Source organism: Salmo trutta, chromosome 24 (assembly GCF_901001165.1).
Source record: "Salmo trutta chromosome 24, fSalTru1.1, whole genome shotgun sequence".
Lineage (NCBI taxonomy): Eukaryota > Metazoa > Chordata > Actinopteri > Salmoniformes > Salmonidae > Salmo > Salmo trutta.
Genome location: NC_042980.1, coordinates 15,480,190 through 15,503,977, shown reverse-complemented (window position 1 = coordinate 15,503,977; position 23,788 = coordinate 15,480,190). Strand labels below are relative to the sequence as shown.

General features: G+C 42.7%; 1 protein-coding gene across 2 annotated transcripts in view; it reads left to right on the top strand.

Moving 5' to 3' along the window:
• LOC115160789 (dual 3',5'-cyclic-AMP and -GMP phosphodiesterase 11A) overlaps positions 1-22,735 on the top strand; it is a 54,301-nt gene extending 31,566 nt beyond the window's left edge. The window contains exons 12-21 of one of the 2 annotated variants that reach the window (XM_029711195.1): positions 994-1,140; positions 2,054-2,161; positions 2,661-2,770; positions 5,567-5,657; positions 7,152-7,252; positions 7,541-7,618; positions 7,722-7,785; positions 7,935-8,009; positions 16,013-16,096; positions 20,225-22,735. In XM_029711195.1, the coding sequence (XP_029567055.1) occupies positions 994-1,140; positions 2,054-2,161; positions 2,661-2,770; positions 5,567-5,657; positions 7,152-7,252; positions 7,541-7,618; positions 7,722-7,785; positions 7,935-8,009; positions 16,013-16,096; positions 20,225-20,449 (1,083 nt within the window). In that variant the 3' untranslated portion in view covers positions 20,450-22,735. Of the gene's footprint in view, positions 1-993; positions 1,141-2,053; positions 2,162-2,660; positions 2,771-5,566; positions 5,658-7,151; positions 7,253-7,540; positions 7,619-7,721; positions 7,786-7,934; positions 8,010-16,012; positions 16,097-20,224 lie in introns of those variants that run through there. The other variant, XR_003869114.1, reaches the window with a different exon arrangement.
• Positions 22,736-23,788: the final 1,053 nt, after the last annotated feature.

Here is a 23,788-nt window from a genome sequence, read left to right as displayed (position 1 = left end):
CTTCAAGTCCCACATGAAAACAACTAATTGTGGTATTTGGAATGAATTAGTCAATCAATAGCCAATCACTTTCATTGCATTATTTAGACAGTAATAGAGCGTGCCTCTGGAACCAATCCGAGAAAAAAAAACATTCTCAGAACTGTGTGATGTCTTAAATGTCTTTCTTGCTCTTTGATATGGGGCTTGTCCCGGTGGCCATTAGCACCGAGCATCAGCCGTGCAATGTGACATCTGTCAGATCTCCAGCCCCCTCACCACATGCAGGCACAGCACAGTGCTCAGCAGCACCCACCCTGCCTTTACCCGTTTCATAACTGGCCTACATACAGAACCTCAGTAAACACACTCTACCCCAGATTCCAGAGAATTGTAAATGTCACCGGCAAATAAAAACTTGGCTACAATTCATAACCTAAGGCGTTGAATTAGCCCGACGCACCTGCTGACCTGAAAGAGAAACGGTTCCTAGAAAAGGTGGGCTTTCCTGGCTGCTCTGCTCTGCTGTTTTCTCTTGGTGGAAGTGAGGCTGCATGGTACTTCTGCTGTATCCTCTACCCGCAGCCCCAGGGATTGGGGAAGGAGAACAGCAAAGCATTCATATTCTGAGATGTTACCAAATCCCCCTTAGAAAGAAAGACCAATGGCACATGTAATCCAATAAGACAACAACTTAAATTCTCAGTCTTTCTGAACAATTATGCTTTGGTTTTCATTAGAGAGCTCTCTGTGGATTGAAGTCTTGGGATGATTAAATTGGTTTAGTGGTGTTTCTGTGTTAGTATTATAGGTTAAATATAGAATACTACCACGATTTGTTAATGAGCTCACAGGAAGTTAACAACAATGAATTCCACTGGTGATACTTTCTCATTAATTTTCAACCCTTTCTAAACACGAGCTCTCAGAGTCTTCATTAGCAACTCTCCATATGTTGAATTTTCAGTGTCTCAAAATGGCACGACCTCTCTCTCTCTTCTTTCCATAACCCAGGCTGCTAACATCCCCCTTGTTTGCGAGCTTGGCATCGATCAGCTTTCCTTTGATGATTTCTCTCTGGATGTGGACGCCATGATAACCGCAGCCCTCAGGATGTTTATGGAGCTGGGCATGGTGCAGAAGTTCAAGATCGACTACGAGGTGAGAGCGGCTCTGACCCAATGCTCTGACAGAGCCCGCTATTCAATCAAATATGCAGTGTGGCATTTACACAGTAGCTTTTTCCACATGGTAAAGTACAATTACTGAATGGTTTTCAACAAGAAAGACCTACTACTACTACTACTACTGCTACTGCTACTGCTACTGCTGCCACACACAGGTAACTGACAAAATAAAGGAAACAAATGCACTTTGGTTGGCATAGATTCTACAAGTGTCTGGAACTCTATTGGAGGAATGCGACACCATTCTTCCACGAGAAATTCCATAATTTGGTGTTTTGTTGATGGTGGTAGAAAACGCTGTCTCAGGCGCCGCCCCAGAATCTGTTCAATTGGGTTGAGATCTGGTGACTGAGATGGCCATAGCATTTGGATTACATCGTTTTCATGCTCATCTAATCACTCAGTGACCACTAGTGCCCCGTGGATGGGGGCATTGTCATCCTATGGGGGCATAGCCATGGTAGCCAAAATAATAGCGTGCCCAGCATTATTATACATGACCCTAAGCATGATGGGATGTGTGGAAGCACCTGCTTTCAATACACTTTGTATCCCTCATTTACTCAAGTGTTTCCATTATTTTGGCAGTTACCTGTAGCTTCACAATAGGAAGTGTGTGTTTGTTAACAACAGCGGTGGAAACACTGCTATGGCAGGTTAGATTGAGGCCGGGATTCAATACGATTGCGGATTTGGACAATGCACCATTAAAGACATTTCCGATTGAGCCTACATATGCAGCGTAAATGATGTCCTTAAAACGTACATTGCGGACAAAGGGCGATCGGATTGAATCCCGGCCTGAGTGTGAGAGCTGACGCACCAGCCTACTGTCTGCTGACGGACCCTGTTCTGTCCATCCCTCTTGTGCCCCTGACTCTCTACAGACTCTGTGCAGATGGCTACTGACGGTCAGGAAGAACTACCGCATGGTGCTGTACCACAACTGGAGGCATGCCTTCAACGTCTGCCAGTGCATGTTCGCCATACTAACGGTGAATATGGAGAACGCACAGGAAGTCTAGCATTAGCCTATCATTAGCCTAAACAGAGACCGTTCAAATACACCACACGTGCCCCAACACATGTGGACACTGACTAATGCGCACCAAGTGCTTCATCTTCTGTCCATTGTTCTCCATCTTCCTCCCGCTCCCGCTCCTTCTCAATCTTTTTTTATGTCATCAAGCACAGCATTTATGCAAGTCCCATCTGAATTGATTATGCCAAGAGGGAGATGAAATAGTTGTGTGTAAGCCGTTTAGAGCCCAGGAGTGCTGTGTTTTAATAAGTAGCCCAGACCTACAGTACACTACTACTAACTGTTAACCCCATAGCGACCTAACTCCAATTTACACATGTTGTTTACTTCATCGCCATGCTCATCCTACCTACAGTGTGTGTGTTTTAGTTTATGTTTGTGTGTGTGTGGGTTTATGTTTACTTGTGTGTGTGGCCCCTGAGTGACATCCTGTCCCTGCTGTGTCCCTATAGACGGCAGGCTTCCAAGAGACCCTGACGGAGATTGAGATCCTGGCTCTTATAGTGGGCTGTGTCTGTCACGACCTGGACCACAGAGGAACCAACAACGCCTTCCAGGCCAAGTGGGTGACCCTGTCCGTAGACACACGCACGCTTGCAGGCACACATGCACACTAGTGATGCGTGGGTCAGTTGTTTATTCACCCCACCCGTAATTGCTAATAATCCATCCGCAACCGGCAAGCTATATATGATAAAGTGAAAATCTGAGGCCGCACCCGACCCTAACCCGCAAAAACAGAAAAAGTGCTGTGCAGTCAGAGATGCCAGAATGTTTTTGTTACGGGGGCTGTAGGATTTCTTTTTTTAAGCTTAATTTACATCGGCCTATATTTCTGCTTATAATTTCTGACATTTGGTAGTCAACTTGTCTATAATTAGATACATCTCTTCTGTCATTACTTGTTGCCCTAGAAGAAGACTACATTTCCAAATGACATCAGTTTTACCGGTTTAAAGGGAATTACAAGCTGTGAAACCAACCCAACATGTTTCTGATACGATTTCAGTTCGGCTTGGATGCATATTTTATGCGGTGGAAATACTATCAGATTTTATGACGCTGATAAAGATAGCACCCTTTACAGACGGTCCCTAACCACGTATTCATTATCTCAAGATGCTGAAAGAAATAAATCATATTTCTCCACTCCTGTTCCCTAGTAAAAATGTATATTTGGTGTATAATTTTAATGTAAAAACTGCTTAATTCAGCAGGAGTTTATATTATGTTAGGCTATGTGAGAGGTTATAGACCATTGGCGGTCCGTGCTGTTGCACACTCTTGCCTGCATCTAGCTGATCTAGGGTGTAATCATTAGTCCAACAGTTGCAAACAAGAGTTTATATTGGACAAATTCAGGTATGCTTATCCCAGTTTCGTTCTGTTTGCTTCCGTTTAGAAACGTTTTTCAACAGAATTGGCGGAATGAATACATCCCTGATCACACGCAAACGTTGTATTCCTTCTCTCATCTATGCGCTCTCCCCCTCTCACCTTTTCCCCTCGCTTGTGGACTTCAGTGCACAACGCAGCTGCCTGTGACCAGGCAAAAAAAACTTTACACACAGCCTACATCGTTGTCACCATATTAGCTAAAGTAGCGTCATTGTCAACATAGCTAGTGGAACTAACACGTTAGTACACCTTCTTCAATCATGCAGTACAGTATACAGCCAGCATGCAGTTTAGTAGTTACACCGGCGGGCTCCAGTGGCAATAAATTACCTTGACAGAAGAGTTCCAGTGTTGGATAGTCATAGCCAGCTAGCTAACATAGCATCCCTCTGTTTGAGCCGGGTATTTGAGTAGGCTAAACTAGCTAGCTGCGTTTGATAGCTTAGTAAGTGAAAGTGAAAATAAAATACGAAATCTCTCTCCACATTCTATGCACTGCAGTGCTAGCTGGCTGTAGCTTCTGCTTTCAGTACTAGATTCATTCTCTGATCCTTTGATTGGGTGGACAACATCTCAGTTCATGCTGCAAGAGCGCTGATAGGTTGGAGGATGTCCCCTAGAAGTTGTCATAATTACAGTGTAAGTCTATGGAAGGGGGTGAGAACCATGAGCCTCCGAGGTTTTGTATTGAAGTCAATGTACACAGAGGAGGACAGAAGCTAGCTGTCCTCCAGCTACACCATGGTGCTACCCTACAGAGTGCTGTTGGGGCTACTGTAGATCTTCATTACAAAACAGTGTGTTTTAATCAATTATTTGGTGACGTGAATATATTTTGTATAGTTATTATCTAACTTTTTAAGTGTTTCACTATTAAAATGTTTATGAAATTCACTGAGGAGGATGGTCCTCCCTTTCCTCCTCTGAGGAGCCTCCACTGTTATAGACAGTACAGTTCCCTTGACGTTCAATATTTGAAGTCCTAGTTTTGTGACTGTCAAATTTGTACAGCGCCTCACAGTCATCCGACATAAGATCTTTCTCAAACATTAGGCTACTGTTCTGGCCCTCCCTTGTCTTTATTTTCAACTCTCCATTTCGCAACTTTTCTCAAACTGAATTCATCTCCAACCTTTTTGCCTCAGTGGATCGGCGTTAACTTTTCTACCCAAGTTTCCAAAAGCATTTGGTAATTGTTGTGTATTTGGCGTGCGTACAGTTAGACCTTAAAGCTTAGGCTTACGCACTAACGCCAGATAAAAATAATGAAAGAAAAAAACTCAATGTAGTCTATCAGTATTAATTGCACAATAATTATACATTCATGGATCTTTTATGCATTGTTTTCTCTCTATGAGTCAACCCACCCATCACTAACACACACACACACACACACACACACACACACAAACACACACACTCTGTGCTCTGCTAGTCCACCTGCAACAATCTGTTATAATCCAGCCCAGCTCAACTAGAGTAGAGAAACAAATTGCATAAGATGTACATAGGAGTCTGTTTGAGGGAGAGAGAGAGAGAGGAGAGAGAGTTTAAACGCGGCTGGGGTGGAGAGCACAATTAGAGCCGCAGGAAAAACAACTGTTGAATCTAGTGGATCTGCCCACACGCCGCAGTCACCATCAGGAGCCCATGTGTCATTTTGACCCATTGGCCCAGAATGATTCCAGATGGTGAACACTGAAGGTTTTCCCTCCACAGACTCTGATATTAGCTTCACTTGCTGCAATATTGAGCTGTGAGAACATGTTGACAGTGGACTGTGGAGTGATTTAGTGAAGACACTTAGCGAGGTCTCAATGGAGGATCCTCTCTCTTCCAGTGTTTGTGTTGTGCTTTGCCTGTTTAACGCTCTCTCTCTCTCTCTCTCTCTCTCTCTCTCTCTCTCTCTCTCCATGTATCCCCCTTTCTCTCTTTGTCGTTCTCTCTTTGACTTTCACAGGACAGGTTCAGCCTTGTCTCTGTTGTATGGAACCTCAGCTACTCTCGAGCATCACCACTTCAACCACGCTGTTATGATCCTGCAGAGTGAGGTGAGGTACATCACTGTGTCGCTACTGACAGACTACAAACATCATTTTGTGCAGGATTACAAAAAGCCACGTTCTCAGCGCGAGAAGCGATCAGAATAGACAAACATCACGCTACTCCCCGCCCCCCCCCCCCCCCAAAAAAATCAATGTCATTACAAAAACAATGATTGGTTGAGAGAGACGTTTTAAGCAAGCGACTGGTTTTGTGTGGTCAGACAGACAGTCGGTAATTAGCTGTGTTTTCACGGTGTCTGCTGAAACAAGAGCTAGCCAGCAGGGCTCCAATAGACTCGTTATCACGACGCTGACGACACAGTAAGCTGACAAATGTTTGCTGTGACTAGCATAATGGTTTCTGTTGATACAGTGGCTGAATTACTGCCATGGTCATTAGCATATCATTGAGCAGTGCGTCTAATTGAAGGGGAAAAGAACGAGCGCACGGATTCAGTCCACCAACCAGCAGGAACCATTCATTAAAACGGATCGTCTCGACGAACGAACGCCACTCCCTCCGCTATCAGTCTTTCCCTTTCTCTCTCTCTCTCTCTCTCTCTCTCTCTCTCTCTCTCTCTCTCTCTCTCTCTCTTCCTCTCATTAAGATAGAGTGAAGAAAAAAGAACTCTACGTCTCTGACGTTATGGTATTCAATATTTCATGGGAACCAATGAACTGAGGATAGAGGCTGGTCTTGCAGTGCTGGAGAAAACCTCAGTCTCAGCTCGAGCGTGAACAGAGAGAATCAGGGGTCGCCCGGTTCAAGAAGCCCCTCTCTCCTTCCCCATATCTCACCATCTCTCTCTTCTTGGGCATTCCCCTGGTGATGGGCACTCTAAGTGGGACTGAGAAATATTATATATATATGATGGAGAGAGATCTGTTGGAATGATATGAAAAGGAGAGAGAGTGAGAAGTGGCACTTACTTCTTAAGAGCTTTCCCTCTGATCCCTGATGGATTGCCTTTGACTCCAGGCACACACACACACACACACACACACACACACACACACACACACACACACACACACACACACACACACACACACACACACACACAGTGAGTGTCACGCTCACACCATCCCCTTTATCAGCACTACACATATAGATGTGACACTTGAGGAATCCCTCTCAAGATACAGACTGAATGTGCTGACAGCCACAACGTCATGCTGGAGTTGCTAGTCAGATCATGACACCTTTATTTTGCTCATGTACAGATTGGACTAGATTTTGCCACAAAACACTGTTTAGGTTATTTATTCACCTGTACCGGGTTAAAGAAATCCATAAGAACTATTGTGTTCATGTTGATGAAGTAGACAAAGCCTGGTACCAGATCGGTTTGTGCTCTTGCCAACATATATGCTGTCGTTGTTGAGCCAAGAGTGACAGGGAGTTTCAGGGAGCATAATAGCACAAACAGACCGACACTCAGGCTGAATTAGACAGTGATTCATGAAATGTTTTCTGAGCCTCTTCTTCTGTGTGTGCAGGGACACAACATCTTCTCCAACCTGTCGTCCAGAGAGTACGGAGACCTCATGCAGCTGTTGAAACAGTCCATCCTGGCCACTGACCTCACTCTATACTTCGAGTATGTACTTTATTGTGTCCGGCAGATGGGATTTGAAATAAACATATTTGACGATATTGTCTCATACAGCATAAAGCGTAGTGCAGTCAGTTTAGTTGTTTTGTCTATCTTATTATTTTTTTACATACCAACTTGATGTACAGGTAAGAATGCATTGTTTGTATTCTCATGCTCACAGCTCTTGGTTAGACAACAAATATTCTAGTCTGTACTGCCTCCTTGTGGATTGTATATCACTCACACTAGAGTGAACAAAATGGCCTAGAATTCATCCTTCCTCTCTTTTAGGAACAGAAACACATTTTTTGAGCTGGTCAACAAAGGCGAATACAACTGGAACGTGAAAGGCCACAGAGACATGTGTAGGTAAGTAAATCATTGTGATGTAGAAAACTGGGTGTTTTTTTGTTGTTGAGGGGATTGTGGGTGTTTCAACTGAGATTACGAATGTCTGACTGAACTTTCACAGGTCCATGTTGATGACAGCGTGTGACTTGGGGGCCGTCACCAAACCCTGGGAAATATCACGCAAGGTAAAAAGGACAGGCTATTTCATTCACGCACACCGGAAAAGTGCATATTAGGATATTGTGAATATTCTCAGGCCTGGCATTTCACTGTATTCCTGGAAAAATCATTGTGTTCTCTCATGCTAATAGTTGTTCTGATGTTCTCCTGTTAGGTGGCAGAACTGGTCACCAGTGAGTTTTTTGAGCAGGGGGACAGAGAGAGATCTGAACTGAAGCTCACCCCGTCTGTGAGTACATCATCATATGAGCAAATCTCACTGTTGTTTTTGGGCTATATAAAGCCTATGACATAGGCAGTGGTGAAAGTAAGGCTGTACGGTCCGGTACGGCGTCCCGGCAAAATGAATAGTGGGGGTACACTGTACAGGTAAAACATGAGTCGAATAAAAAAATATTATATATATTTCACCTTTATTTAACCAGGTAGGCCAGTTGAGAACAAGTTCTCATTTACAACTGCGACCTGGCCAAGATAAAGCAAAGCAGTGCGACAAAAACAACAACACAGAGTTACACATGGGATAAACAAATGTACAGTCAATAACACAATAGAAGAATCTGTATACAGTGTCTGCAAATGAAGTAAGGAGGTAAGGCAATAAATAGGCCAATAGTGGCAAAGTAATTACAATTTAGCAATTTACACTGGAGTGATATATGTGCAGATGAGGATGTGCAAGTAGAAATACCGGTGTGCAAAAGAGCAGAAAAACTAAAACAAATATGGGGATGAGGTAGGTAGTTGGTTGGATGGGCTATTTACAGATGGGCTGTGTACAGCTGCAGTGATCGGTAAGCTGCTCTGACAGCTGACGCTTAAAGTTAGTGAGGGAGATATAAGACTCGAACTTCAGTGATTTTTGCAATTCGTTCCAGTCATTGGCAGCAGAGAACTGGAAGGAAAGGCGGTCAAAGTAGGTGTTGGCTTTGGGGATGACCAGTGAAATATACCTGCTGGAGCGCGTGCTACGGGTGGTTGTTTCTATGGTGACCAGTGAGCTGACATAAGGCGGAGCTTTACCTAGCAAAGACTTATAGATGACCTGGAGCCAGTGGGTTTGACGACGAATATGTAGCGAGGACCAGCCAACGAGAGCATACAGGTCGCAGTGGTGGGTAGTATATGGGGCTTTGGTGACGAAACAGATGGCACTGTGATAGACTGCATCCAATTTGCTGAGTAGAGTGTTGGAGGCTATTTTGTAAATGACATCGCCGAAGTCAAGGATCAGTAGGATGGTCAGTTTTACGAGGGTATGTTTGGCAGCATGAGTGAGGGAGGCTTTGTTGCGAAATAGGAAGCCGATTCTAGATTTCACTTTGGATTGGAGATGCTTAATATGAGTCTGGAAGGAGAGTTTCCAGTCTAGCCAGACACCTAGGTATTTATAGTTGTCCACATAGTTTAAGTCAGAACTGTCCAGAGTAGTGATGCTGGACGGGGCCCACCGGGTGCGGGCAGCGATCGGTTGAAGAGCATGCATTTAGTTTTAATAGCATTTAAGAACAGCTGGAGGCCACAGAAGGAGTGTTGTATGGCGTTGAAGCTCGTTTGGAGGTTTGTTAACACAGTGTCCAAAGAAGGGCCAGATGTATACAGAATGGTGTTATCTGCGTAGAGGTGGATCAAAGAATCACCTGCAGCAAGAGCGACATCATTGATATATACAGAGAAAAGTGTCAGCCAGAGAATTGAACCATGTGGCACCCCCATAGAGACTGCCAGAGATCTGGACAACAGGCCCTCCGATTTGACACACTGAACTCTATCAGAGAAGTAGTTAGTGAACCAGGCGAGGCAGTCATTAGAGAAACGACGGCTTCCTATACGAACGTGGTGATTGACAGAGTCGAAAGCCTTGGCCAGGTCGATGAAAACAGCTGCACAGTACTGTCTTTTATCGATGGCGGTTATGATGTCGTTTAGGACCTTGAGCATGGCTGAGGTGCACCCGTGACCAGCTCGGAAACCAGATTGCATAGCGGAGAAGGTACGGTGGGATTCGAAATGGTCAGTGATCTGTTTGTTCACTTGGCTTTCGAAGACTTTAGAAAGGCAGAACAGGATGGATATAGGTCTGTAACAGTTTGGGTCTAGAGTGTCTCCCCCTTTGAAGAGGGGGATGACCTCGGCCGCTTTCAAATCTTTAGGAATCTCAGACGATACGAAAGAGAGGTTGAATAGGCTAGTAATAAGGGTTGCAACAATGGCGGCGGATCATTTTAGGAAGAGAGGGTCCAGATTGTCTAGCCCAGCTGATTTGTAGGGGTCCAGATTTTGCAGCTCTTTCAGAACATCAGCTGTCTGGATTTGGGTGATGGAGAAGCGGAGGGGGGCTATCACAATAATAAAATAAAAAATATCAAGAAAACTGTAGGCTTTTACACCATTATTTATCATTACTGCATGTCAGAGGCATGAAAAATGAAGGCATGGCCTTGAAAACCGGTGGTATAGCCTTATGCTCCAAAATGCGATGTGGTTTGACAAGAAGCTTGTGCACACATAAGAGCTTCTGCACCGGGAAAGAAATTCAATCTACTCTCACCCCTGGCCATAGGATTTATAGTCCAGACATGGTTCACTTGTTACATAGAGCTTGCATCACACTGTGTGAGAGAGGAGAGTTGTCAGCTCGTACACAGTGTTCCCTCTACAGTAGGGTTCCCTAACTGGCGGCCCACCAAGTTTTCGGAGCAAAATTGTTTAAATGTTGGACATAAAAGACTGTCAAAAAACACCAGCAAATCAGCTCCAAGTGATTTGAATACTGTTCCAAAGTATTCCCACGCATAATAGAGAGATATACTGTATGTGATCGTAAACAAATGTAGGCAAGGTTTGAAATGATTATGTTTTAATCAAATATTATATCTGTTTGAGCTTCTTATGGTCTAAAATTATTTGTAATTATATTCCGTCCCCCTGACCATCCGCTCAAGAAAAATAATCTAGTTGATGATCCCTGCTCTACTGTACCTTAAGCAGTATTTGGACTAGGTTTTTAATCAGGTGGCTCTGTATGTCCTAGAATAATGCTCTTGCACAAGCCTGTTACCAAACACTTACAACATCAATTTAACCTCTGCCCCTGTCTATAGTTTACAGAAAGAAGTGACAATGACACCTTCCTCTAATCCCATTGGCTGCTGTGTCCTTCTAACCTGTAGACAACAGGGGCCATAAAATGTATCAGAATTCTTCTATGAAGGATTAAATCCTGCAAGATAATCCTAGATAAATATAGATTCAGTGTCTTACTTTAGTCAGCCTTGACATGAGGCAACTCATCGTTCTACATTGAGTGTACAAAACATTAGGAATACCTTCCCAATATTGAGTTGCATCCCTTTTTGCCCTCAGAACAGCCTCAATGTTGACTCCAATGCTTCCCACAGTTGTGTCAAGTTTGACACAACTGGAGGGTGGTGGACCATTCTTGATACACACAGGAAACTGTTGACAGTGAAAAACCCAGTGGCGTTGCAGTTGTTGACATACTCAAACTGGTGCGCCTGGCACCTACTACCATACCCTGTTCAAAGGCACTTAAATATTTTGTCTGGCCCATTCACCCTCCGAATGGCACACATACACAATCCATGTCTCAATTGTCTCAAGGCGTAAAAACCCTTCATCTACACTGATTGAAGTGGATTTAACAGGTGACATCGATAACGGATCATAGATTTCACCTGGATTCACCTGGTCAGCCTATGTCACGGAAAGAGCAGGTGTTCTTAATGTTTTGTACACTCAGTGTATATTCTACATGTATAAGTACTGTATTCAAAGCCAATGCACTAAAATAGAAGAATTGCTAGTGTTTTATTTTGGAGCTTTGAAGTCCAAACGGTGCTGCAGGTTCTTAGGGAGGAGAGCAGAGTAGCGTCCGTCTGTAATTACTGCCGGTTGACTAATCACGCCCGGCCACATTGGTTCCCCTCTGAAGTAGCTAGCTAATGCACTAGCCTCAGGTTGCTTTGCAGCCTGTGTCAAACCCTTTAGCGCTGAGCGTGTGTGTGGGTGTTGTGAATTAAATATTCAACTCAATATTCAAGCGTAGCCCAGTAACTATCTGTGAAGTGCAGCCTCTCTCTCTCTCTCTCTGGAGCCTCAGAAGTTCATGCAGCAAGAGAGGAGACTGAGGCAGAATGGAAAATAGGAACTGGAATGAACTTGTTTGGCATAATGGTAAAGGGTGCATTTTATACATTCAGTTCTACAACAGTTCTATTGCAGTACTGAAGTGTACATTTGTGTTCTAGGACTAGGAGCCATTCGCCCTTTTTCTCATACTTTTATTTCCCCACGTGTGAGCCTGTCTTTGTGTAACCCAAGTTGTACTCTTAAGGAGCCTAGTGTTACTCCTTAAGGTCCAAGGACCTTATGGGCTCTATTTTAACAAACCGAGCGCAATGTTCAATCTAATCACTGGTGGTAGCGTTATAGGTTCGGGGTGTCTCATAAATATTTTAGCTGTTTTCACACCCACAATTATCGGCGCAGTTGCTGGCGTTGGCGCGAAAGGGCTGGGTTTTGGTGAATGAACAAGTTGTGGGTGTGTCGAGGCTTGGCCCCTCACTGGCCAATCAGGATGTGCTCCATGGCTAAATAAATTGTTGTTTCAAGTTCTTTTATGTATTGCCTTGGAATCAACTCCAATTCCAGTGTTAGTCCGTTATAGTTTGTTAAAACCTCTCTGGGATATGTGGGATGCTAGCGTCCCACCTCGACAACAGCCAGTGAAATTGCAGGGCGCCAAATTCAAAACAACAGAAATCTCATAATTAAAATTCCTTAAACATACAAGTGTTATACACCATTTTAAAGATAAACTTCTTGTTAATCCAGCCACAGTGTCTGATTTCAAAAAGGCTTTACGGCCAAAGCATACCATACGATTATGTTAGGTCAGCGCCTAGTCACAAAAAAAAACATACAGCCATTTTCCAGCCAAAGAGAGGAGTCACAAAAAGCAGAAATAGAGATAAAATGAATCACTAACCTTTGATGATCTTCATCAGATGGCACTCATAGGACTTCATGTTACACAATACATGTATGTTTTGTTCAATAAAGTTCATATTTATATCCAAAAATCTCAGTTTACATTGGCGCGTTATGTTCAGTAATGTTTTGCCTACAAAACATCCGGTGATTTTGCAAAGAGCCACATCAATTTACAGAAATACTCATCATAAACTTTGATGAAAGATACAAGTGTTATGGATAGGATTATAGATAAACTTCTCCTTAATGCAACCGCTGTGTCAGATTTCAAAAAAGCTTTACGGTGAAAGCACACCATGCGATAATCTGAGTACAGCGCTCAGCCACCAAAACAAGCCATACAAATACCCGCCATGTTGTGGAGTCAACAAAAGTCAGAAATAGTGTTATAAATATTCACTTACCTTTGATGATCTTCATCGGAATGCACTCCCAGGAATCCCAGTTCCACAATAAATGTTTGTTTTGTTCAATAAAGTTCATCTTTATGTCCAAATACCTCCTTTTTGTTTGCGCGTTTAGTTCACTAATCCGAATGCACAAGGCGCGGGCACTAAGTCCAGACGAAAAGTCTAAAAAGTTCCATTATAGTTTGTAGAAACATGTCAAACGATGTATAGAATCAATCTTTAGGATGTTTTTATCATAAATCTTCAATAATATTCCAACCGGACAATTCTTTGTCTTTAGAAAGGAAAGGGAACGGAGCTCGTGCTCACGGCCGTGCGCGATAAATAGCTCAAGGCTTTCAGCCAGACCCCTGGTTCAAACAGCTCTTATTCGTTCCCCTTTCACAGTAGAAGCCTGAAACAACGTTCTAAAGACTGCTGACATCTAGTGAAAGCCTTAGGAAGTGCAATCTGACCCCATAGACACAGTATATTGGATAGGCAATCACTTAAAAAACTACAAACCTCAGATTTCCCACTTCCTGGTTGGATTTTTCTCAGGTTTTTGCCTGCCATATGAGTTCTGTTATACTCACAAACATTATTTTAACAGTTTTGGAAACTTTAAAGTGTTTTTTATCAAAATCTACTAATTATATGCATATTCTAGCTTCTGGGCCTGAGTAGCAGGCAGTTTACTCTGGGCACCTTATTCATCCAAGCTACTCAATTCTGCCCCCCGTTCCCAAAGAAGTTAAACAGCTTACAGAAACAAAATAACAAAATGTAGACCTATCCCATCTATTCTAAATATGTTAACGTGAACCTGTTTGGAGACCACATTGTTCTAAGAAATTGCATAGCTTCAATGTAGAAATATACTGATATAGAGGCTAGGCCTGCTGTAAATTACATTATGGCTGAGCATGGACATGCCAAAGGTTTTCAATAAGTAAGATTAAATTCATTATTGATAAGGCCTAAAAATAGATTTGAATCAAATTCTTAACAAAACAAAACAACTTGTTTTTAATAGGCTATATCCAAGTACACTTACAGGCTCCATAATTGCTTCCCATACCCATATAATATTAAAACAACACAGACTGTGGAGAGTTTTACACACATCTAAACCTTTTATAATAGCTGGACAACGATCCAATATAAAGTGAAAGGGAGAATGTCCACTCACCGTTGTACTGCTCCCAAATATAATGTTTTATAGACATATTGTAACCATCTTACAGATCGCATTCACACTTCTCCAGAAGTTGCATGCCATGGACGTTCTCACCATAAAACCAGGACAGTGAATCTTTGTAATAAATTTGGTTTTAATACAATTCTACGAAAAACAAGCAATCCGTTTTATTTTTTCAACAACAATAAATGCATTCTAAAATCGCTAGCATAAAAAAAAGAACAACACATTGCTGTTGAACCAGCCTTCGCTGTAGTGGGTCTAGGGGAAGGGTAGCCTACGGAGGGCTTGGGTTTAAAAAATAGGAAACGGAAAACAAACAAATCACTGGTAGTCACAGAGGGTTTCATCTCTCGTTTCATGGGCATGGACACATGTAGCCTACATCATGGAGGGGATTTTACACACATCCAAAGCACGGCTAAAATAATGTAGGTCTGCCTACAATACATAGATAAAAAGGGAATGTCAGCTCACTGTTTTACTCCTCGCAAACGTAATGTTTTAAGTTAAGATTGATTTCCAAGCGGTCTCACGAGCCAAACACTATATCAACGGTCTTGACTAGCCTACTTGATTAAATTGGGCAGGACAAAAAGAAAACAGACTTCATTTTTAAAAATGATTTAACCTTTATTTAACTAGGCAAGTCAGTTAAGAACAAATTCTTATTTACAATGACGGCCTACACTGGCCAAACCCGGACGACGCTGGGCCTATTGTGCACCGCCCAATGGGACTCCCAATCACGGCCGGATGTGATACAGCCTGGATTTGAACCACTGCAGTACTGCAATGACACCTCTTGCACTGAGATGCAGTGTCTTATACCACTGCGCCACTCGGGAGCCCCCCAGCATACCCTCCCCCTCTCATTAAGAGGAGGGTATGCTTGGTTTTTAATAAAATATACAGCATACAGGCACCAAAAGCACATCTTGTCCCATGTGCATATGGGCATTGTGTGTCACGGCTGGATAGGCTGCGTTTCCGCTGTCAAAATTCATGCCATAACCAACTGCGTTACCGCTAAAACCAGCTTTTGGTTGGTCTTAAATATCCCTGTCAGCGCTGCCTGAAATTAGCATTTTGGATCATGTTTTTAAGGACATACCTTAAATATATCCACCCCTCTCTTCTGAGTGCAAGCATGCTGATGTAAGTCTAAACGTGAATCGATTCTCAATTGCAATACGGTTCTATAAACATAAAGCCCTTTACTTTTATATCACATTAAAATAAATTCACAAATCCAAAATATACATTTACTGGAGCATGCTAGATAGCTAGTTAGGACAGGTGGTCCCTCGATCTTCTATCTCTCTTCCGGAAACACTCGCTGTAACATGAAGATATGGCCGTTTGGGAACACTAACCCTATAAAGGTGTATCAATTTAACCTTTTCTTTTTAGGAAATGATTTCTTGCTGATATGAAAGATAAAGTCCTTATGCATCCAAAAGCGTACCGCAAGCGGTGCGTGTTAATGTTCAGACCGAGTATCTGGGCTCTTATGTGTAATGTAATGGAACTGAGAATCATGATCCAGGGCTACTGTGTGTGTAGGAAGGAAGTGGAACAGACGGTGAAGGAATCATGAGGCTTAAGCGTGTGTTTGTGTTCCAGGCCATTTTTGATCGAAACCGGAAGGACGAGTTGCCGGGGCTGCAGCTGGAGTGGATCGATGGGATCTGTGCTCCGCTTTATGAGGTAATCCTCCGTAATGCATCCACAGCCTCCCCAAACCCTAAGGGACTCAATCTACTGCTCTCACTACCACCAAGCACCACTAGCCGAATAGCCCCCTCTACAGAGGAGGCCGTCCTTCGCCTGCCATTGTCTCTAATGACGCCAGCAGTGGAAATGTCACTGCAGTAAACATTCTTTCCCTTTAGAGATACCTCTTAGAAAAACAAGGTATTTTTTTTATCTCTGAAATAACTCCAAGGACGTGTACTATCTATTTGAGAATACTGCACTAGAATGAGACCTCGTTTCCGGATCTTGAGAATGCAAAGCAAACTAATGAATGAGGGAAGCATTGACGTTAGGGATGATGATACAGTATATGACATGCTTAACTCCCTTTAATGCAGGTATAGTGTGCCTCAACTGCACAGCACTGAAAGAGGGAATGAATAGGGAGAGTCAGCTCTGTGCTCTCATTGTGTGCATGCGTGCGTGGGTGGGTGGGTGCGGATGAGCCAGGTCATGACGTCTGCGGCAGTGAGTGTGTGTGGGAGACTGAGGAAGACTGGATGACTGACTTCCAGGGAAGATCAAGGCCACTGATAAAGACAAGGAGAGTTAGAGGCCGAGAGCACAGGGCAAACAAGTGATAAATACAGGGAATGCCATACAGTATATACAGTTGCAGACATGATTTTTGGCAGGTAAACACTGCCAGATTAAAAAACTGTAAATATGTTTTCACATACACATATATTTTGATTGACAAACGTAGGCCTACTATATTGTAATATTAGGACAAATATGCTTTCAAACGTTGGATTAATTCAGGAGCAACTTGTGTTAAAAGTGATGGTAGACTGCCGTTTTTCCCATATGGCTTTGAAAACTCTACATTATTAGAACAAAGGGATTTGCTTTCTGTGTGTCTTTAGACGCAGACTCACACAGTGGCCTGCACATGCTAATGTTTAGAGAATGCAGATATACAGCTCACGACCATACCGCCACCAATTAGAGGAGAGAGAGAGAGAGGGGAGCAGGAGGAAGTTCAGAGGCGCCAGGGGTTTGTGTCTGTGGGAGGAAGAGCATCTCACTGATCTCCTTCTCCTCGTGCTACTGTGTGGAATATTAATCCTGCGTTATGTAACCTCCCGTCTTCAAAGCCCACCAGATAACCAAGGCTCTCCGTCTTTATCCCCACTCGTTCCGTCTACTGCACTGGAATACTGATGCCGGGAACAAGATAGAGGGGTTTTTAGAAGGAAGGAGGAAAGAGAACAGAGAAATTGGCAGGATCCTAGTTGGAAATCCTCCTCTATTCTCCAGCTGTACAACTCAGAGAGATTAAGTTGATCACAGAGTGGGTTTGTCCGTCCAAGGAACGTGTCGCTATTACAGCACCACACACATGGTGTTATGGCAACTCCCTAACAGGAGTCAGTCTTTACTGAACCCTCACCATCTGTGGATGTGGAGACCGAGTGCTCTAACAACAACCTGCCATGGCGACTCGAAGGGAGCTGGTCCTGTGTAGTGTTTTCTGGCTTGAGTCCCAAATGGCACCCTATTCCATATGACTTTGGTCAAAAAGTAGTGCACTAAATCGGGAATAAGGTACCATTTGGGACGTACCCTGGTGGTCTGGTAATGGTAGAGCTGTATGAATCAATGTGCTTGGAGCTCTCCAGAATTCGCAGTGGAAACGCACCATTTGGAATATTTCATATTCACTATGGAATGTTGTGGACATACGGTCACTAGGTTCTAGTTAGAAGTGCAAACTAAAAGCCCTCTCTGGAAATGATTATGCATAGCATATGAATGAGAGGCCATGTGGAATCTTTTGATCATGTAAATGTAGTCTTGACTTCTGAACTGCACCCAATTAGAAAACATAACTTCAGTGTACCACCTCAATTGTTGTGTGAGTTAGTGAGTGCACCCTCTGAATACACATGCTTTTCAAATCCCCTGAGCTGTTGTAACAGGTTTGACAGTTTCAGGTGTGACAGTTTCAGGCAACAGGCGGTTCCGTAGATCATTTTCTGGCATGAGATTGTACTGATTTGACTCATAAAACATGTATGGAGACGCTCCATGGGCCAGCCATAACTGCACACTGGTGGGGATGATGAGATACTGAGCACATACTCATAGACAATTCTTGTAGCGTTTTATAACATTGTGAGTTATTCCGCTCATATATATTGATACCGTATATTGTGTCCTATGTTGCTATGTGTCTTGCATGCCCCAGCCCATCACCACATATAAAGTTCCCTATCCGGATATAAAAGTTATGTGAATTGAATTGATAGCATAAATTAAATGGTCCCCTGTTGTCGTGGCAACGTGTACAGTATCTCTTCCTAAATGGCGGCTTTGTGTTTTGTGTCTGTTGTAGAAAGTGTTTGTGTTTTCATATGAAACATGGGTTAATTAGTGTGCAATGGAAAGCCAAGTGATTTAGATAACATTCAAAGGAGGCTAAATGCAGTGTAAAGAGAAGAGAACCCCCCCACGTCTCTGAGGTAATTCATTAAAGGCTGTATGAAAGGCAATGTGTCACAGTGACTGAATTGTCGTTTACAATTCCACAGCAAGAATGACACTAGTAACTAATTACAGTCCAGTAAGTCATTTTTTCTTCATATTAACCCAGTGAGCACCGTCCAACGCTGACATCCATGGACGTAGAAAAGATGCTGAAATTTGGTCCGTCCACAGATGTCCGGTCTAGACCAGCTTAAAGTTTTTTTTACTGACCATCATTTTCACTTGTCTGACCGCTTGCATGATGACGAGTTTCTCACACGACTGGCCTATCTGGGTGATGTTTTTTCTCGCCTGAATGATCTGAATCTAGGATTACAGGGACTTTCCGCAACTATATTCAATGTGCGGGACAAAATTGAGACTATGATTAAGGAGTTGGAGCTCTTCTCTGTCTGCATTAACAAGGACAACACACAGGTCTTTCCATCATTGTATGATTTTTGTGTGTAAATGAACTCAAGCTTACGGACAATGTCAAATGTGATCTAGCGAAGCACCTGAGTGAGCTGGGTGCGCAATTACGCAGGTACTTTCCTGAAACGGATGACACAAACAACTGGATTCGTTATCCCTTTCATGCCCTGCCTCCAGTCCACTTACCGATATCTGAACAAGAGAGCCTCATCGATATTGCAACAAGCGGTTCTGTGAAAATTGAATTTAATCAGAAGCCACTGACAGATTTCTGGATTGGCCTGCGCTCAGAGTTTCTTGCCTTGGCAAATCACGCTGTTAAGACACTGATGCCCTTTGCAACCACGTACCTATGTGAGAGTGGATTCTCGGCCCTCACTAGCATGAAAACTAAATACAGGCACAGACTGTGTGTGGAAAATGATTTAAGACTGAGACTCTCCAATACAACCCAACATTGCAGAGTTATGTGCATCCTTTCAAGCACACTCTTCTCATTAACCTGTGGTTATTCACAATTTTCAATGAACAAATAAGGTTTTATATGTAAGATGGTTAAATAGAGCAAAATGATTTATTATTATTATATTATTATTTGTGCCCTGGGTCCTATAAGAGTTCTTTGTCACTTCCCACGAGACGGGTTGTGACAAAAACTGACATTTATTAAACATAAGAATGAGTGTATTGTATAGTGTGTGTGTGGCAGGCTTACAATGATGGCAAAAAACAACATTTGAGAGTGCGCTGACCCTGGTGCTAGAGGGGGTATGCAGCTGGAGGTTGAATGTTTGAAGGGGTACGGGACTATAAAAAGTTTGGGAACCACTGCAGTAGAGGACAGTACATTACAGTAAAGCAGAGCACACAGTACACATACGTTTAGTAACAAGTAGAGTTCAGTTGAGTACAGTATAATGTTCTGTATGTTACTGTACTGTACCCTACTGTACTCTACTGCACTAAACTGTACTGCATGGCAATGTGCTCTACTGTAGCCTACTGTACATATCGGGGTGGCAGGTAGCTTAGCAGTCAGATGCATATTTTTTGTATGATGAATAATGTACTAAGTGAAAGATGGTCTTCATTTATCTCACTTTATAACACCCTGTCTCTCTCTCTCTTCTCCCTCTCTCTCTCTTCTCCCTCTCTCTCTCTTCTCCCTCTCTCCAGACATTGGTGAAAATAAACCCCAAGCTCCAGCCAATGGTTGACTTGATCCAGGCTAACAGGGCCAAGTGGGAGGAGCTGAACAAAGAGAGACAACGCAGCCAGAGTGAGTCCAAACCCACAAGCCATTGCAGCAGTGACACCACAGAAACAAGAACTCGTTCTTTGGGCGACACACCTTGCAACACACCTTGCTGTGCAGGTGACCCTCCCAAACCGGCAAGCTAGCTCCTGCTGACCTCTCCAGGCAATATTTCCTCCGCCTCTTAGCTTCTTTACTCTTTAATGCAGCCTGCAGAATAGGCAGTGCAGTGCAGTGCAGAGATTCTTGGGCTCTGCTTGCTTTTGCCACTAGAGATGGGCTTTAGACTGTCGCCACGGTCAAGGTGTTTCCTGCTCCTTCCACAGCTACTTCCTGTGTGGGAAACAGAGAGAGCTGTGTCTGACATGTTAGTCAGAGCAGCGCAGCTAGTTATTCCTCTGACCATTGCAAGTGTGAGGAAACTTCAGACCTCTGTGTCAGAATGGCAACCAGTGATAAGGCCGGTTTAGGAGAAAGCTGCAACCTCACTACAAGGTGCATGGAGAGTATGTAGAGAGGACCTAACTGTTGTTTTTCTGTACCGTCATTATGTCATCCCTTACGTTGCTTTCGATATCTGTTGCTAGAATATTGTTCTTGGGGAGGGTGGTTACTCTTTTTTTTATTTTGTACATATGACATTTGAAGAGATGGTACATGCAAGTGCAGTTGTTGATTTGGATGCTTGGCTGATTCGGAGTCCTGGAGTTAGCTAGTGTTGAGGGTCAAGATGTTGGGAACCAGCAGGGCCCGTGGCTATGCTTGCAATGCAAATCGTTCGCTCCACTCCGCTCCTTGTGCCTTGTTTGAAACTCCTTATGAAAAATGCATGGCGTCTTCACACACTGAGATTCTTCTATAGTTTGAGAGATTCTATTTGACCGTTCTTCGTTTGGTCCTGATCCCCTGTCTCAGTTAGAGAGTATTTCATATATGTAACGTTACATTAGAAGTATTACTGAACCAGAAGAGTTGTTTTATAAGCCACATGATAGGAAAAGGGATCAATCACACACATAGACAAATGTGCCTTTGCAAAATTGTTCTGATCATTTCACATTTTATGAATAATTTGCCAGTTTACAATTAGGCTCCCATCCCATTGGTTTACTAATTTCAACGATGTGCTTGTTTTTAGTCTATGGCCTTTAGATGGCCGCTGCAGGTTGATTCAACAGAGAATGGCTATATATTCTGCTGAAGCTATTTCAGCTGAGGGAAAGGTGCATCGGGAATGTCACACAAATAGTGTAATGGCAGCTCATTCCTTACTAGTGTACCTCAGAATATCATGTCAGTACATAACAGAACTAGCTATTCAGACAAAAAATCTAAACGTACAATTGTCCTAAACTATGAACACTTTTGGATCCCTTTAGAACAGAACGTGTCCATGCGGTAGCTGCATTAGGTTCCATGTTGACGTTTTATTTGGGGTATGAATTGTTGTAGCTTTGTTAATTGGAGTTTAAAAATGTAGCTGTGTGCATTGTGTGGCATGGATCTTTGTGCTACTGTATTTGGGTTGAAACAAATTGACAATGGGAAATTGAATTGCATGAGGTGTGACTACAGTATTGAAATCAAACTGCTATGGATGTAGCAAACAAAAATGTGAGCCAACAAATACCTCGTATTTTGAACTTTATTATTAATATGCATATGACTATTTAATTTAATTGCATGGATTATACAATTGCATCATGTTTGGTGAAGTATTAACATTGCTGTAATATTTTTATTACATTTGGTTTCAAATGTGGCCAATTTTTACTTGGTACTGTCTTCTTTAGCATTTGGAAACAGCTTATTGTATTTCTTCATATTTTCCCTCTGTTACTACCAATGGTTTATATATACACTAGAAGACTGACAGGGGGCACTGTTTTGAAGCCAACTCACCTCCATCTTGGCACTCCCCCACCGATGTAAAATACATTTTGGATTGTATGGAAATGCATTTATTAATGTTTACCTTTGATTTAGACAAGTTTATTATATTACAGACACCTTAATGCATACTTTTAAAGTATATTATGTCAGCTAAACGTGCACATTTTAAGTAAATAAAACATAAAAACATTTTCCTTAAAGTATCATTTTTAAGTACAAAGAAAATATTCAAATACATGTAATTTTGTCCTTGAAACATTTTGAATTGAAATACTGTCCTTGAAACATTTCATTGAAATACTGTAGAATTCCATTCATTCCTATGGAGGACTGCTCCCACTGGGGAGTGCCAATATGGCCGACCAGCGGCTTCAAGCCTCTCATTGGCCAATACATAGCATTGCAATTCAGGGTTTATATACGTCATTGGTTACTACTCTTTTCTCATTAAGCGAGGTGAACTTGATGGACCTATACAGGCATGTTACTGGAAAATGTGCAATGTTTTTGTTAAGTTGAAATAAAAATGTGCTGCTAGTTGTCTGTGCCTTCATTATTTTGTAAGGCTGTGTAAGAGATCCCATTCTCTAGTGAAGAGTACACATGCACAATTGTTTCCTGTTACCATACTGACCCCATGTGGACAAATGGGTATATAGGAATAAAGAGGATGGATGCAATCTGAACAGTCGTATTGGAGAATTCCAGCACTATCTCCTTATCGAGTGTCTGATTACCTGCTGAGCAGTGATTCAAATCAGGACTAAGTTGGAAATGTGTCCGCACAAGACCTACTGTAGAAATAACTGAGAAATATTCATACCTGGTGGCATACATTCCAAAGTAAGTGTGTATTAGTAACACCTTCCTAATATTGAGTTGCACCCCGTTTGCCCTCAGGACAGCCTCAATTCATCTGGACATGGACTCTACAAAGTGTTTTCCCATGTTGACTCCAATGAATCCCACAGTTGGTCAAGTTGACTGGATGTCCTTTGGGTGTTGGACCGTTCTTGATACACACGGGAAACTGTTGTGTGAAAAACCCAGCAGCGTTGCAGTTTTTGACACACTCAAACCGGTGCACCAGGCACCTACTACCATACCCTGTTCAAAGGCACTTCAATCTTTTGTCTTGTTCATTCACCCTCTGAATGGCACACATACACAATCCATGTCTCAAGGATTAAAAATCCTTCTTCAACCAGTCTCCTCCCCTTGATGATGGACAAGTACAATGACTGAAGTGGATTTAACAAGTGATATAAGGGATCATAGCTTTGACCTGGTTTCACCTGGTCAGTCGGTCATGGAAAGGTGTTCCTAATGTTTTGTACACTCAGTGTAAAATCAGGGTGATGGTGGTGGCATATAAATCAACATGGATTATCATTTGTAATTACAATCTCTCTGAAAGATTGGGATTGCTACATAGCTGTTCCCCAGATAAATGCTGTGTTCATGTTGACGTCAGCAGCAGTGTGTGGGTGGGTGAGTGGGAGGATGAATCTCAGGGGAGCTGCTGGAGATACCTTTGACTGGAAGCACAGAAAGGATGTGTGTTACAGCAACTCCTCCGTTCTGGATTACCT